At 39.2% G+C, this 16776-nt stretch overlaps 1 protein-coding gene across 1 annotated transcript in view; it reads left to right on the top strand.

The window, feature by feature from the left end:
• The window catches only part of LOC124619834 (flap endonuclease 1), an 89024-nt gene that overhangs the window by 9881 nt on the left and 62367 nt on the right, over positions 1 to 16776 (top strand). The window contains exons 3-5 of the mRNA XM_047146442.1: positions 9677 to 9843; positions 9935 to 10044; positions 14119 to 14322. Coding sequence (XP_047002398.1) covers positions 9677 to 9843; positions 9935 to 10044; positions 14119 to 14322 — 481 coding nt within the window. The remainder of the gene's footprint in view (positions 1 to 9676; positions 9844 to 9934; positions 10045 to 14118; positions 14323 to 16776) is intronic.

The raw sequence follows: 16776 nt of genomic DNA, 5'->3' as shown, positions 1-16776 counted from the left end.
CTCAATAGGAAACTTCCTTGTTTGTCCCTCGTGTCTTACCTGGCTGCCCACTGTACACGATCCCTCAATGTCCTACACGTCCTCAGCGATACTTCCAGGGGAGCAGATCAGACTACCCTCCTCCGTTTGTACCCAAACTATACTATGGGTGTTTTGTTTATGCATCTGCACATCTACATCTCTATCTCTGTCCCTCTTCTGCTGTCTCAATGCTATCCACTGTCTTGCAATCTGTTTGGCCACTGGCACCTTTTACATTAACCCGATTGAGAGTCTGTATGCAGAAGCTGCCAAATTACAGCTGCCATACCCCTTTACTTTCACCTCAGAAGATACACACTCTGTCCGTCTGCCGTGCCTGGCCACCTATCCTATGCCTCCTCTTTCAATGACTTCTTTGGTTGCCGGTATGGGGCGCGTCCCTCTTCTCTGTTACCTCCTGGAGTTCACTTTCGACCCTTGCTCCGTCAGCTTAACTTCATGCTACCCGCCAGTTTCCCAATGTGTGTGAACCCTTCACCACTTTGGCTTCATGCTGTGGCCCATGTTCACTTTGGCCTTCATTTGCTTCCTAAGAACACTACTCCAGCGTCACTCTATCTCTTTCACAACCTTCACACGGAACTTTATGCTGGTACGTTTGTGTGCACTGACGGCTCTTGGAGGAGGAGATTATTTTAGCTCGGTTGCGTATTGGAGGCTACCTCTTTAGCCATCTCCATTTGTTAATTGGTGCTCCTCCATCACTTTGCGTTCATTGGCCTCAACCTTTTATGGTCCGTCATTTCCTGATGGAATGCCCCTTTTTTTTTAACCACTTACATTTTCCTTTATGTTTGTTGTCTTAGTTATCGGCCATTTTAGCAAATGACGCATGGGCTGTTGACCATGTTTTGCTTTTTATCCTTTGTAGCAATATGGCGAAGGACATCTAATCTTTAGTTCAGGACCTCCATTTCTCTATGGCGTATTTTTTTGGACCTTTCTCCAGATCCCTGTTTCTAGCTGTCCTTCCGTCGATTGTGCTTAATGTGTAGTCATTTTTAACTCCTTTTTTGTCTTTCATGTTCTACAGTTCTGATGTGGGTGTGTATGACCCTAGTTGTTTTTGCACTCTATAACAAAACAAACAAGCAAACAAATCACCACCAGTGCGCCACATCACCCACTGCAGACAATCCTCCAGAATGCACAAGACAATCAGTACAATGCATTCATATCCCTCCATGCTTTGTGGACAGTAGTCTGGTTCCTCTGAGGGGGCTGATTTAGCATATGAGATTACGGACCTTGTGCAGTGTCTTGTGGTCACAAGTACATGCTAGTATGGACGTGTGTGTGTGTGCGCGCGCTGGGAGTGTGGGGCACACATGTTTGTGTGTTTATTTACATCACAGCTGTCAAAACATTTTTCGTGCTAGCTGCCAGAGGTGCTGTTTTATTTCTATTAGAAATATACTTATTCTTAGATTTGTTATCTATTGTTTTTCAGAAGTATGTTCATGACTTACTTGGTTATGCACTAATTTAGATTTATTCTTATATCTCAAGAGTAGAATCTATATGATCATAAATCTTCTCTCAAGCTGCTGACTCTTAATAAGTTTCCATTTTCTGTGCCATGCAATAAAGCTTGTTCATTCCCTGCACGAGTGTTTATATTTTGTACGCCAGCCAGTCTGGATCTGGACATGCAAAACTTAAAACAGTCGGACGGCGGATAAAACAGTCAGCCTGACAATTTAAACCGAATGAATAGTATGTTGAAAAATGGCCATACGATGAAAATAAACAAAGGTAAAATGAGGGTAATGTGTAGTCAAATGCCAAGGGGCTTAGATTAGTAAATAAGACACTAAAAATAAGTTATGTGAGTTTTGCCATTTGGGCAGTAAAATGATGCTGGCTGAAGTCAAGGCATAAATCCATCCTGGCAGTGAGGAGAAGGGCATTACTCAAAAAGAATTATTTTAACATGTATTAATTTTCTGAATGCATTTGTGTGGAGTGTAGCTGTACATGGTGTTAAATGTGGATGGTAAACATTACAGGCTGGAAGGGGGGAGTAAAGCTTTTGAAATGTGGTGGTACAGAATACCGAAGGTTAGATTGGTAGATTAGGTAGCAACTGAAGAGCTGTTAAATCACATTGCAAAGTTACAAAATTTGAGGTACAACAGGACTAAAACAAGGTATCTACTGATAGGACAGATCTTGATGGCATAAGGAATAGTTTGATAATGAGAGATGGGACAAACATTGCTTAGGAAAACCAAGGCTTGATTATACTAAGCAGGTTAAAGTGGATGTAGATCGCAGAAATTATGCAGAGATGAAGTAGCTTGGTGAAAGTGTTCTTACAGTGTCAGCAGCGGTTGCATTGCATGCCAATGTTGGTAATAATTTGTATGGTGAACACTGGGAAGTAAATAGAACAAACTGTGAGTTTGTTGTTGGTAGGGAATCAGAATGCTTGTTCCTAATTTGTTTGGTCTCTAAGTAAAGTTAGGTGATATTTTGTTCTATTAGATTAGAATTTGTTCACATCTTGTTTTGGCAAGATCCGAAATAAGACATACAAGGGGAGATCAAATATAAACAGGGTTTTTGTTCCTGAACATCAACAGTTAGAGGACTGGCCTCGTGCTTAGGCGGGACCATTAGAAGAGACGAGAGCATGCTATTAGATATTTCTCGTTGTTTCGTCAGTAACACCCACGAAGTATGAGCAGCAGGTGCACCCCTCCATTGTGCAACGCATAATTATCAAATTTCTTGCTTGTGAAAGAGTTACAGTGGCAGAAAAGTGCCAAAGATTGACTGCACAGTTCAGTGATAAAACATTATCAATAATGCGTGTGTTTGCCTGGCATAAAAAGTTCAAGGAAGAGCAACGTGTGGAAAATCAGCAACATGATCATCGTCATCGGACGAGCATTACAGATAAAACCATTTGTGCGGTTAAAGACGTTATTGATGATGATCAGAAATTGCACAATAAGTCGGAATCAGTTATGGAAACTGTCAAGCAATGATCACAAATGATACAGTTCCGTAAAGTGTGTTCCAGATGGGTCCGTAAACTTTTGACAGAAAATCTGAAGTTGAGACATTAGGAAGTCTATCAGAGGCTTAAGGTTTGCGGAAGAAGGTGATGCATTTTTTAGTCAGTTCATCACCTGTGATGAATCATGGGTTCACCACCACACTCCAGAATCCAAACAAGCCAGTTCGGAGTGTTGGAGGAAAGGGGAGGCAGCACCAGTGAAAGCCAAGACTCGACTGTCAAGTGGCAAGGTTCTTTCAACCGTATCCCCCCCCCCCCCCCCCCCCCCCCCCATCAGCGAGGCATTTTGTTGATTGATTTTTTTTGCACGAGTAACGTACAATCAGTGCTGCTTACTGCGAACTGTTGAACAAGGTGAGAGTTGCATATTGTCGCAAAAAACAATACCAATCGATTCGACAGGTCATCCTCCTCCACGACAATGCGCAACCCCATACTGCAGCTCTAACTGTCTCCAAGTTACAGGAAATGCACTGGACTACACCTGATCATCTTCCTTACAGCCTGGACTTATCACCCTGCGATTTCCATTTATTCGGACCGCTTAAAGAAGCTCTTAGAGGGCGACGATTTGAAGATGACGAGTGTGTGGAAGACTTCATGTGCAATTGGCTGGTGACATGACCCAGTTCTTTTTATGATGAGGAGGGCTTTTTTTATAGTAAAGACAGCCCACTAGTTGCAATGGATTTTATAGTTGCATTGACCATGGTTTCGACTCCTAAACTAAGGAAGTCTTCATCAGAATTTATATTACATATGTAAGAAGTTGAGTATAACAGCTCTCGTCATACAATTTTAATATCAAAAAGGCCACATTGGCGTTAAAATTGTATGACGAGAGCTGCTATGCTCAACTTCTTACATATGTAATATAAATTCTGATGAAGACTTCCTTAGTTTAGGAGTCGAAACCATGGTCAATTTGACTATAAAATCCATTGCAACCAGTGGGCTGTCTTTACTATAAAAAATATTTTCATGGTTGTTGCACACAGCTATGTTTAAAGTTGTATATGAGGGCATCAAAAAGCTACCTATACGCTAGGACAAAGGTGTTTCCAAAACAGGAGACTATGTGGAAAAATAAATTATAATTGCCTTGAGTTTTTCAATAAATGAATTTAAATAAAAAATAAAATCCCATTTATATTTGATCCCCCCCTCATACAGATAGGTTATTGTAGTGATGGATATTTATCTGGCTACACTGTATATCAGTGTATTATAGCTATCATATTTTCGTGTTGAGATTTGTTGGCTTTACCAGCTCGCAGCCAGGTTGTCACATTCCAACATAACCTAGGCCTCTGGCTATGCTACAGGTTACTGTGTCAGCACATTTTGTTCATTGCTGCCTCCTTTTAGTAGAATTGTGTTGTCATGTATCATGTGATAGTTTTATTTATATCAACATTTAAGTTTAGATCATTTATGTACACAGGAACAGAAGTTGTCCCATAACTGATCCTTGGGGTACATCACATTTAATTTGTCAGATAAGTGTTCTGATACAGTTTTTAGTTTGATATTTGTGTGCTTGATGCACACTGCTTATGATTAGTCAGGAAGAAATTGGTCCAGTTGTTGGACAGACCTCGAATACCATATCTTTCAAGCTTTGATAGCAGAGTTTTATGATCCACCATGTCAAAAGCTTTTGACAGGTCAATAAATACTCCTATTGATTCCTTTTTTTTAATTTTGTTTTATTTTCCCATCCGGTTTAGGATGGAATTGATGGACTCATAAATAGCAGTTGTCATTGACATGTAATTTCTGAGTACATGTTGTTCATTACATAGGATGTTGTTTTTATTAGTAAATTTCTTAAGTTTGTCATAAATAACTTTTTCTAATACTTTTGAGATGCAGGAGGAAATTGTGTTGGGACTGTAGTTATTTACATTATCTTTCTCACCTTCTCTATATGCTGGAATAACTTTTGATGTTTTCAACACATCAGGGGAAGTGCCCGCCTGAAGTGAGCAGTCACATAAGAATGTGAGTATTTCAATTAGGTTTGATGTACTCTTCTTTAATATTGTTGCAGGTACACCATCAATGCCTGCAGAGTTGGAATTTTTTATTCCCTTTATTACTTTAGTTACTCCATCTTGTGAAACAGTACTGATGTACATTGATCCACTACATGCACTTATTTTATATTCATTTCCTGGGTTCTCTAATGTCAGTTTGATTGTAACATATTATCAACAACATCTGTGAAAAATTTGTTAAATGTGTTGGCTACTTCTAAGGGGTTTGTTACTTTTTTATTTTTGTGTGATAGTGTTATATTTTTGCAAGATTGTCTGTATCCTCCAGATTCTTTTTTTATAATACTCCACATAGCCTTTGGTTTATAAGCTGAATTATAAATGTATTCATCAGTGATCATTATTTTAGCTGTTTTTATTACTTTTCTTAATATTTTTGAGTATTTTTTATAGTATGTGTGTACTTCAGGTGAGGAATTTTTTGAGTTGCATATTTCATGAAGTGGCCTTTTCTTCTGGCATAAAACCCTTATTCCTCTTGTGATCCAGCTATTTGTTCTAGAGTTCCTGCGTATGGTTACAGTTTTCAGTGCGGATGGAATTTGAAAGAAATGGGTTAATGTATCAATGAAGGTGTTAAATTTTTCATTTATATTGTTCATTTTGTACAGTTCCGACCATTTTTCTTTCTGTAATAAGTTGTTGAAGTTGTTTACATTATCCTGATTATAACTTCTACAAGACATTCTTGAAGACATGTTGTTAATAATACTGACTTTTACTTTTATGCTTAATATTTGAGCAATATGGTCACTTAAGTCTGCATTGAAAATTTGTAGTGAAGTATTGTGTAAACTCTTCTTGACTAGAAATTGATCTAGAGCTGTTTGGCAAGTTTCTGTTACTTGGGTAGCAGCTTTTACTTCAGCCTTTAAATTATAAGATGTTGCAAGGTTCAAAGGATCTCTCTATTTCTATTATTTGTGAGTGAATCATTATTGAAGTCACCACAGATTAACAGTCACAATCCATTTTATTTACTTTATTTAGCAATGACTCAATTATGTTTAAGAAAGTTCAAAGTTTCCAGATGGTGAAAGTCAGGTAGGGCAATAAAATCTACATACTCCTTTGTGCAAACTGCCATCCCCACCCTGCTTGCTGTTTCTCCTGCAGTAGTAAGAAGCCGAAATGAATTTTCGTATTCTGGATTAATTCTGGGTTAAGCCAGTCCTCAAAAATGCATAACACTGAGACATCTTTAAGTTCACCTGCTAGCAGTTCATTAATTTTATCGATGTTATTACGCAGGGATTGCACATAATGGTGAAAAATTTTTAGACGGGCGTATTCATGATTTGATAATTGGGAGTCATATTTACATCATCACATATCTTTAGTTTGTTAGGATTTTCAGTAGTGTTGTGTTACAATTGGTAGTGATGTGCACCTTCGATTTGTTCAGAGGACTGATCAGCATGAGGTTAGACCATGTAGTATGGAATTTTGTTGTTAGCACCACATTGGGTACTGTTTTATGTATTGATACTTTTGTTTACCCTTTAACTGCTCTGGACGTGTTAACGTGCATCTTCGTACCTGTCCCTGTGTGCTCTGGACATGTTTACGCGCGCCACCAGTCCTTCTACCTGATACTCTGAACGTATCTACGTGTAGACACATTCAGAGTACCAGGTAGTAGGACTGGTGGCGTGTGTTAACATGTTCAGAGCACACAAGGACAGGTACAAAGGTGCCCGTGTTAACACGTCCAGAGCAGTTAAAGGGCTAATGGAGCACATGGAAGGAAGCTATAAATGATGTGAGTTATTTGTTAGTCCCACTTTAGAAGTTAAAGTGATGATGGGTTTCTCATACTCTTTGGCTTGAAGGGCTAATTTATACAAATTATGTTTGTTAATGAAAAATACTTGCTCTTGAGTGCACCATTTGCAGTCTCACATAGAAAGTATTAGATTCATGAGGTGTAGGAAAGTAATTAAAGTACATGTAAATCAATTTGTTTTCACAAAATTTATCTTATTCTGGACCGCAGCTCTGAAACAGTCAGCATCTTTCCATACACACAAAGATTTTTTTGTAAAAAAAGAAAGAAAAAAACAATTTTTCCATTGTATTCATAATAACATAAGGGAACCACTTATTACTTTGAAAGCCATGGCACATTGGCAGTCAGACTTACTATCCCCAGATCCCCAGCATTAACAGGAATTATTCTGTGTTTGCCCCTACAGCAAATAATCACAACCAACCCCTGAGCAGGCATACTAGGGTTATGCCAGAAGTTTTCAGCAGAATATTTTTTTTATTTAAAGTATAATTCTTACACCTTTTCGAACTACTCTCCATGTGCACCTACACATTGTTGTATCCATTGGAGCCACTTCAAAATGCTCCAGTCCAAGCTTCTAGAGATAAGTCACTTAGAGCACTATTGAATGCTGTGATAGCCACTTCATTGAATGAAAAATACTGCCCTTAAATTTTTTCCTTCGTCTTTGGGAACAGAAAGAAGTCACACAGAGCCATGTCATGTCCGTAGATTGGGTACATAACACTCGCACGTTTTCCTCCTCCAAGGAGTCCGTTGTGTGGCAGCTGTGTGTGCTGAAGTATTGTCTTGATGCAGAAGAAGTTGCCTGCTCCTCTGCTTTGGCAGACATTCAGTAACATGCCACTCAATATTGATTGTGCAGTATGTGTCCCAGGTCACATAGGTGATGCCACCCAGCTTGTTGAAAAAAGTGGCTGCCATCTTCTTCCAGAGCTCCTACTCCTCCAAACTTTTGGTGGTGGTGCTTCACCTGGGGAGCACCATACTGAAGACTGTCTCTTTGTTTCAGGATCGTAATTATAAACCCATGTTTTGTCACCCGTGCTGATATTGTAAGTGTCTTTGGAGCGCTCTTTGTCAAATTTTTCAAGAATAAAACAGTACCAATCCATTGCTGTGTTTTTTGGGCTTCTGTCAGGAAATGTAGCAATCAATGGGCACATCTAAATGATCTTAAATGATGATCTGCACCACAGTTGATCCAATATTTAGGATCGCAAAATCTTAGATGAGTCATCTTCAGTCATTTACCTGACAGTGCCAATGCTTTATGGGGTCACAGCTGTCGACTGGGATGAGGTTCGTCTTCAAGAGACTCCGGAACCCTTGAAAATTTAAAATCCAATTTCGAACAGTAGACCTCAAGAAGCAGTCAGCATGATAAGACTGCTAACTTGCATGTCGTGCTTCTTTTTTTGTTGGAAGACTTTTAAGCATTTTAATATTCAAATTTTGGTTGTTTAATAATTATTTGGTTATGCACACTTGAGTGCAACAATGGGAATTGATGATATGAATTAGGAGTGTTTTGCCATTGCAGGAATGTATTGCAGATACCATATAATCACCATTATTTCACATTAATAGTTCATTTAATAAATAGAAATGTTGAATTTAACGTGACCAAAATTTAGGATCCAATGCTGATCATGTCAAAATAATATTGTATACAGAATGTGGTGTAAAGAGAGAAGTATGATATCTACTCCTATGTCTTTGGATTCAGCATTTCATCCCATTATCTATGTGCCAGTGCTAAAGACAATTGCTTGCATTTTCTGTGGTGCACCATGACAGTTGTTTCCTGTCTGGCATGGTTCTTTGCAGTGTTTACTACATTGTGTAATTTTTATTTACAAATAAAATTTTTTGGATTTTATGTGCTTGGTGCCGCAAATAAGTTGTTTCTTTTCAGGAAGAAATTATTAAGTCTAAATTTTAAGTAGCCTGCATCCTGCAACTTTACAGCTTCAAGAATGTAAAGAGCCTATTCTGATTGCAGATGCCTGTGATAAAATACAGTTACAAGTGAAACTGCAGGCATTGTTTGTGCCCAATATTGTAAAATCTTTTTACATTTTCAGTTCCATTTTAATGCCAGTGACACCTGCTGCCTATTTGATTTATACATTGATGTCATAAGATGTACTACTTCTGACTGCACATCATTAATTTTTCCATTGACACAAAGACAAGAAATAAACCGTTTTAGAGAAAATATATGTACGTTATGTAAAGTTTCGTATTTTCCCTTGTTTCCTGGTGAGTAGCTGATCAATGTTTCTGATTTGAGGTTTTATGATAAATCTGTCACACTGTTCTGTAATTGTTTTATTGTAGGTAACTGTGAACAGTAGAATAAATGAAGCATGAAAATCTGGGTAGAAATGTATGTGGTAAAGTCATTCAGTTGTGTGTGTGTGTGTGTGGGGGGGGGGGGGGGGGGGGGGGGGGAGGGGGAGGGTTGGACAGAGTGAGTACATAATAAATTGTGAAAGATACAATTTCTGTAACTATTTCCTTCACTCCTTATCATATTCCTCATTCTCTTTCTATTTCTTACTTTGTAATTCTGGAAAAGCACAAACACACAATAGAAACCTTAAGATTCTTCATCTAGAACCGTGACAGTTTCTGCAGCATTGATAAAGAAGTGAGTTATGTGAAACTCGTATGTCATCTGTCTTTTTGTTGTTTTCCTGTCATTTGTGAAATTTGTCTTCATTAGTTTTAAAGACAGTTAATTTTTTCTAGCCATCTTATGGGAACATTTTATCGTACAATTCGTCTTATTGAAAATGGCATAAAGCCTGTATATGTATTTGATGGTAAGCCACCGAATCTGAAATCAGGAGAGCTTGATAAACGTGCTGAAAGAAGAGAACAAGCACAAAAGGAATTGGAAAAAGCTGAAGAAGCAGGTAATATGCCACACAGCCTTGTCAAATGTTTCTTTTATGCTAATGTTGTATTTATATGCTGTTAAAATGTTCTTGCTTTCTTTATCAACAGGCGATGTTGAACAAATAGACAAATTTAACAGAAGATTAGTGAAAGTGACAAAAACACACACAGAAGAATGCCAGCAGCTTTTGAAACTGATGGGGATTCCTTACATTGTGGTACTTTTGATCAGTTTATTTGTTTATACACATAATGATTTTGTTGGTAGATACTTGTACTGCTGAGTTCTGTCAACTCTTAGTCTGCATTACTCAAGCACATTGAGCAAATGGTGACTTTCAAGTTGATAGTAGATAGGGATGGGGAAAGGAGAGTTTTTAGGATGATCCCAGTCACAGACAAAAAAACTATGTATCTTAAATAACAGTAGTCAGTGGCAAAGTGTGTTATTAGCTCTTGCCAACTTTGATCTTCCATTCATTTGATGATGTCAAATTCACATTATTATTGAAAAGTGTGCGGTTAAAGATAAAGCTACTATGAACCTAAAGGTTTGAATACCACAATATTTCACAATCATCCTCATCCTCCTCATCATCATCATCATCTTCTTCTTCTTCTTCTCCTTCAATATATGTAAAGTATGCAGCCAACTGGTTGCATAAGTTTAATGTAAAAACGTTGACCAGGTTTCAATACCATGGAAGGTATCTTCTTCAGAAGGAAAATCACCTACAATGTTTTAAACATGTTATAAAACAAATGTCTAAAAATACTTGACAACATTGAAAAGGAGAACATGGTAAAACTGGTACTTGCATAAATTACATTATGTTAAAATTGTAAACATAGAGCTGAGAAACTCAGGTCACAGTGGAAAATGTAGAATGAGAAACGGTGATGATAATAATAATAATTATGATATTGTAAACTTTCGCGTGAGGTAAGTTTTTAAAATATAAAATATATGTATTAGGAATAGTGTTCAAGGCTGCTTATATGTTGCGCGTAAGTGACAACGTGACAGATAGCAGTAAACTGGTGCTTTTTACCTACACACTGCAGTATTGTGGATTTTTATGAATTTCCTTAACCGCAGACCATCTTTGTCACTTCTCAAAAAGGAATAGGTTGATAACACACATATTATATTGAAAATGTTTACTCAGATTTTAATGTCGATACGAGATGCTACCCAAAATATCTGAGATTTTCCATTGTACTGGTCAAACCAGTAGCAGTAAGACCTTCCGCCACTAGATATCTTGAGGTACATGTCTTAGCTACTGCAGCAAAAAGTTGTGTTATCTTTGCTGCTTGCAGCTGTGAGTTGTTGTGGTGCGTGTCGCGATGTATTTAAGTGCTTCTGCAAATTGTGAAATGGATGACATGAAGGAGCAATGGATTTACATGAAATTCTGTTTAAAGTTGAAGAAAACTGCATCTGCAAACCATCACATACTGACAAAGGCATTTGGTGAGAGAGAACTGAATCAAGCAAGAGCATTTGAGTGGTTCAAGCACTTCAGGGAAGACTGAGAATCTGTGGAAGACGACAGACATTCTGGTCAATTGTCAAAAACACACACACACACACACACACACACACACACACACACACACACCAGAAATGATCATAAAAGTACTTGAAGTGACTGACAAGGACCGAAGGTGGACAGTTCACGATGTTTGTAACAGGCTTGGGCTGTTGTATGGCACAAGTCAACAAATTCTAGCTGAGGAACTAAACATGAGACAAATTTCAATGAACTAGAGAATTTGAGTGTCCGGTACACTTATCCAGAGTCATAGCAGCTGATGTGTCTTGGATCTACAGTTATGACCCTGAAACAAAGCAGCACTCGTCACAATGGGAAACACCATCTTCTCCAAGGCCGAAAAAACTCTTATGAGTTTGCAACAACATGAAGTCAGTAAGTCAGTGCCCCCCCCCCCCTTTTTTTTTACGTTTGGGGATAATGAATAAGGAGTTTTTTCCACCTGATCAGACTGTCAAGCAGTTTTCCTGCAAGGTTTTTTGAGGCAAATGAGGGAAAATGTTTGGGACAAACGGTTAGAGGTGCGGAAGAGGAAAGACTGGTTAGAGCACCATAACAACATGCCCATGCACATCTTGCACATTGTGAAGGAATTCCTGGCCAAAACCAGCAGGGCAGCATTCCTGTACCCTTCCTACTTGCCAGACCTAGCCCCGTGTGACTTCTACCTGTTCCCAAAGATAAAAAGCACGTTGAAAGGGCAATTTTGTGTCCCAACTGAAGACATCCAAGTGGAATCGTAAGAAGTCCTGGACACCTTTAACCCTACGGTGTGCTTCCAAAATTGGGAACAATACTGGGATTATTGCATATATGCCCAAGATGACTATTTTTGACGATGACCGAAGACATTAGGATGTAGGACATTAAGACTTCACAAATAAAAAAGTGTAGCATACTGTGACTGTAATATCAATGAGTCACTGTTGGAATCTGCCAACTTGTCCAAATATCTGGGTGTAACACTTTGTAGGGATATGAAATGGAATAGCAGGTGGTAGACTTGGAGTTATTGGTAGAATACTGGGGAAATGCAGTCAGTCTACAAAGGAGAGAGCTTACAAATCACTCGTGTGTTCGCACATGGAGGAGATACTTAGAGACAGGAACTGTCGATGACATGCCTCGCTCAAGCAGCTACTGCTGCAGTGGATGACCGTTACCTGTGGGACTGTGGCACGGAGGAACCCTGACAGCAACACCACCATGTTGAATAACGCTTTTCGTGCAGCCACAGGGCGTCATGCCACTGCGCAACTTCACTCCCGATGTCCATGGCGAGGTCCATCTTTGCAACCACAACACCATGCAGCGCAGTACAGATGGACCCAACTATGTGCTGAATGGACCGCTCAGGTTTGGCATCACATTCTCTTCACTGATGATTGTCGCGTATGCCTTCAACCAGACGATCGTCAGAGATGTGTTTGGAGGCAACCTGGTGAGGCTGAACGCCTTAGACACACTGTCCAGCGAGTGCAGCAAGGCGGATGTTCCCTGCTGTTTTGGGGTGGCATTATGTAGGGCAGATGTACGCCACTGGTGGTAATGGAATGCACAGTAACGGCTGTACGATACGTGAATGCCATCCTCCGACCAATAGTGCAACCGTATCGGGAATATTGGCGAGGCATTCGTCTTCATGGACGACGATTCACGCCCCCATCATGCACATCTTGTGAATGACTTCCTTGAGGATAACGACATCGCTCAACTAGGGTGGCCAGCATGTTCTCCAGACACGAACCCTATCGAACATGCCGGGGATTGATTGAAAAGGGCTGTTCATGGATGATGTGACCCCACCAACTGCTCTGAGGGATCTACGCCGAATCGCTGTTGAGGAGTGGGACAATCTGGACCAGCAGTGCCTTGGTGAACTTGTGGATAGTATGCCATGACGAATACAGGCAAGCATCAATGCAAGAGGTCATTCTACTGGGTATTAGAGGTACTGGTGTGTACAGCAATCTGGACCACCACCTCTGAAGTTCTCCCTGTATGGTGGTACAACATGCAATGTGTGGTTTTCATGAGCAGTGAAAAGGGTTGGAAATGATGTTTATGTTGATCTCTATTCCAATTTTCTGTACAGGTTCTGGAACTCTCGGAACCGAGATGACACAAAACTGTTTTTTGATGTGTGTATAATCCCTACATATCCTCACATAGGGATCATGAGGATAAGATGAGATTTATTACTGCAGGCACAGTGGCATTCAGTCAATCAGTCTTCTTGCACTCCATATGTGAATTGAACAGGAAGAAACCCCAATGACTGATACAGTGAGACACCCTCTGCGATGCACCTTGCGGTTTTTTCAAAATGTTCATATAGATGTAAGCATAGTTTTCTGATTTTTACTATGAAATTCTCGGATATTTTGGGTAGCGCTTCATATATTATCGTTCTTTGTCTTCAGTGCCCGTATCTGTCAGTGTTCAACAGAGGCTTTCTGCTCTTGTCGCTGTTGTTGTTGTTGATGATGATGATGATGATGATGACTGAATGATTGATGAATTTCATTTCAGTTGGTTATCTATGTTGGTGATGAAACTCACAGTATTTGTTTGATTTCAGATCTAATATTACGGATCTGTATGAATGTAGTTTTTGTGTGTGTGTGTGTGTGTGTGTGTGTGTGTGTGTGTGTGTGTGTTCATCTATAGTATCTAGCTATTTATCATGAACTGTTAGTAAACTGGTGTTTTGCATATGCAAATGGGTTTTAGGCACCTTGTGAAGCTGAAGCACAGTGTGCAGCCCTTGTGAAAGCAGGTAAAGTGTATGCGACAGCAACTGAAGACATGGATGCTTTGACATTTGGATCAAACATTTTATTACGACGGATGACCTTCAGTGAAGCACGGAAAATGCCAATTCAGGAGATCCATTTAAACAAAGTTTTGGAAGGCTTGGAACTCACACGGGATGAGGTATGTATTCCATCAGCTGATAGTCAGTAGCATATCATTTAAAACTCGTGAGAGATGTTCTTCACTTCTCCATTAGACATTTGTTTTGCATCTGTTTTTAATAAATTTGTTTGTTGTTGGTAATAACTTACACACAGAACTACTCGGTCTTTGAGAAGGTGGTAACATTTCTGTAACCAACAGTCGCGTTGTTAGAGGGGGATTGAAGCTCAATCCCTTAACAATGGAGATCCTCCATGTTTGCCAGCAGAAAAGTTTAGTCATATGATTTGTTTAAGTTTTGGAGAATGTAATTTGTAAAAGGAACAAACAGTATGTGCAAAATGTTTGTTATAGGTCAAAGTATTTGTTTGCAGGACAGTCTTGGCTAAAGCATTTATGGTGGTAGCAACTTTCCATAGCATACTGCTATCGGCAATTCATTATCTTTGGTCATAGCCAATCAAGTGATAGTAAATGGTAATGAATGAGATTTGCTCAATGTTATAATCTTGGGTATCAATTATTTTGACATTTTTGTTTTAATGAATGTGTCACGATCTCCGAGTGTGTATTTAGGTTGGGACTTAATAGTACAACTGTAATTGCTGTGAGCGAAACAAGCAGCAATAATATTTATCATGGTTGCCACAAATATTTGGCTGTTTTTTTAAATATCACAACTTCTGAGTTGGGGTTAGGTAGGGACATAATAACGCAGCTTAAATTGCTACAAGTGAAACAATGTACCAGCTAAAACCATCTACAAAGCAAAGGTAATTAAAATAGAAAATATCACTGGCATTAAGCAAACTTTTTCATTCTCTCTTACAATTTATTATTGTACTGATGAACATGACATAATACCTACAGCACAAGGTATTATTGTATAGTCGGGAAGTTGTTTGTCTCATTAGGTACCTAGAAACGTATCTTTTTTTTCCATTATAAATTAACTTGGATTCTTCCTCATTTGACACTCTTCACAGTATTTTGCACCATTTCCTGTTTTCACCATCTACCCTTATACAGGTTGTCCATAATTAAAGTTCCAGTTTTGAAACATTTTAGAAAGAGAAACAGTTCTCAGACTGAAGACAAATTTGAACATCATATTATTGTCATGTGGGGAAACATCATGTAGCAACAAAAATTTAACAGACTTTTGCCATTAGCTGACAGTGTGAGCATCATAACATAAATGGGGTTGGCTACAAATGACAGATGAATCACAGTATGATGCATATGCTTCGATTTGCACAGTATACCATCCGTATTGTTCAATGTGCATGACTGTAAAAATTCAGCAGTCAACAGTTGTGGCACTGTTTGTTAGGTAAGCTCATCTACCACAGCAAGATTGTGCCATATCGGATTTTTAATTGCCCTGGGGCCAGAAACTGCATAAAAAGCACATTGGCATCAGTTTCTAATTGTCATGAGATTGGCCCAAGACATGTTCAATATAAAACTTCCTGGGAGATTAAAACTATGTGCAGACCAAGACTGAAACTCGGGATCTTGGGTATATGATAAATCGCACAAATCTAAGGGCTGTCAATTCGACTAAATACCTTGAAATTACAATTACGAGCAACTTAAAATGGGGAGACTACATAGATAATACTGTGGGGAAGGCAAAACAGACTGTGCTTTGTTGGCAGAACACTTAGAAGATGCAACAAATCTCTAAAGAGACATCCTACATTACACTTGTCTGCCCTGTGCTGGAATATTGCTGCATGGTGTGGGATCCTTACCAGGTAGGATTGACGGAGGACATCGAAAAAGTCCAAAGAAGGGCAGCATGTTTCATGTTATTGTGCAATAGGGGTGAGAGTGTCATTAATATGATATGGGAGTTTGGGTGGCAGTCACTGAAACAAAGGCATTTTTCTTTGTGGCAAGATGTATTCATGAAATTTCAATCACCAACTTTCTCTTCCGAATGTGAAAATATTTTGTTGACACCCACCTATGTAGGGAGAAATCATAATCATAATAAAATAAGAGAAATCAGAGCTCAAACAGAAAGATTTAGGTGTTCCTTTTTCCCACGGGAATGGTAGAGTAGTAGTATGAAAATGGTTTGATGAACCCTCTGCCAGGCACTTCAGTGTGAATTACAGAGTAACCATGTAGATGTAGATCTTTACCTTCTGTGAGCAAGTGCTCTACTGTCTGAACTACCCAAGAACGACTCACGACCTGTCCTCACAGCTTTACTTCCGCCAGTACCTCATCTGATACCTTCCAAACTTCACAGAAGCTCTCCTGCGAAACTTGCAGAACTAGCACTCCTGCAGGAAAGGATATTGCGGAGACATGGCTTTGCCACAACCCGAGGGATGTTTCCAGAATGAAATTTTCACTCTGCAGCAGAGTGTGTGCCGATATGAATCTTCCTGGCAGATTAAAACTGTGTGCCCGCAAAAGGCAAAGGTCCCAAGTTCGAGTCTCGGTCCACACATAGTT

This window comes from Schistocerca americana, chromosome 6 (assembly GCF_021461395.2).
Source record: "Schistocerca americana isolate TAMUIC-IGC-003095 chromosome 6, iqSchAmer2.1, whole genome shotgun sequence".
Taxonomy (NCBI): Eukaryota; Metazoa; Arthropoda; class Insecta; order Orthoptera; family Acrididae; genus Schistocerca; species Schistocerca americana.
The sequence above is the reverse complement of the archived record's forward strand: the minus strand, read 5'-3'. Positions and strand labels throughout refer to the sequence as shown.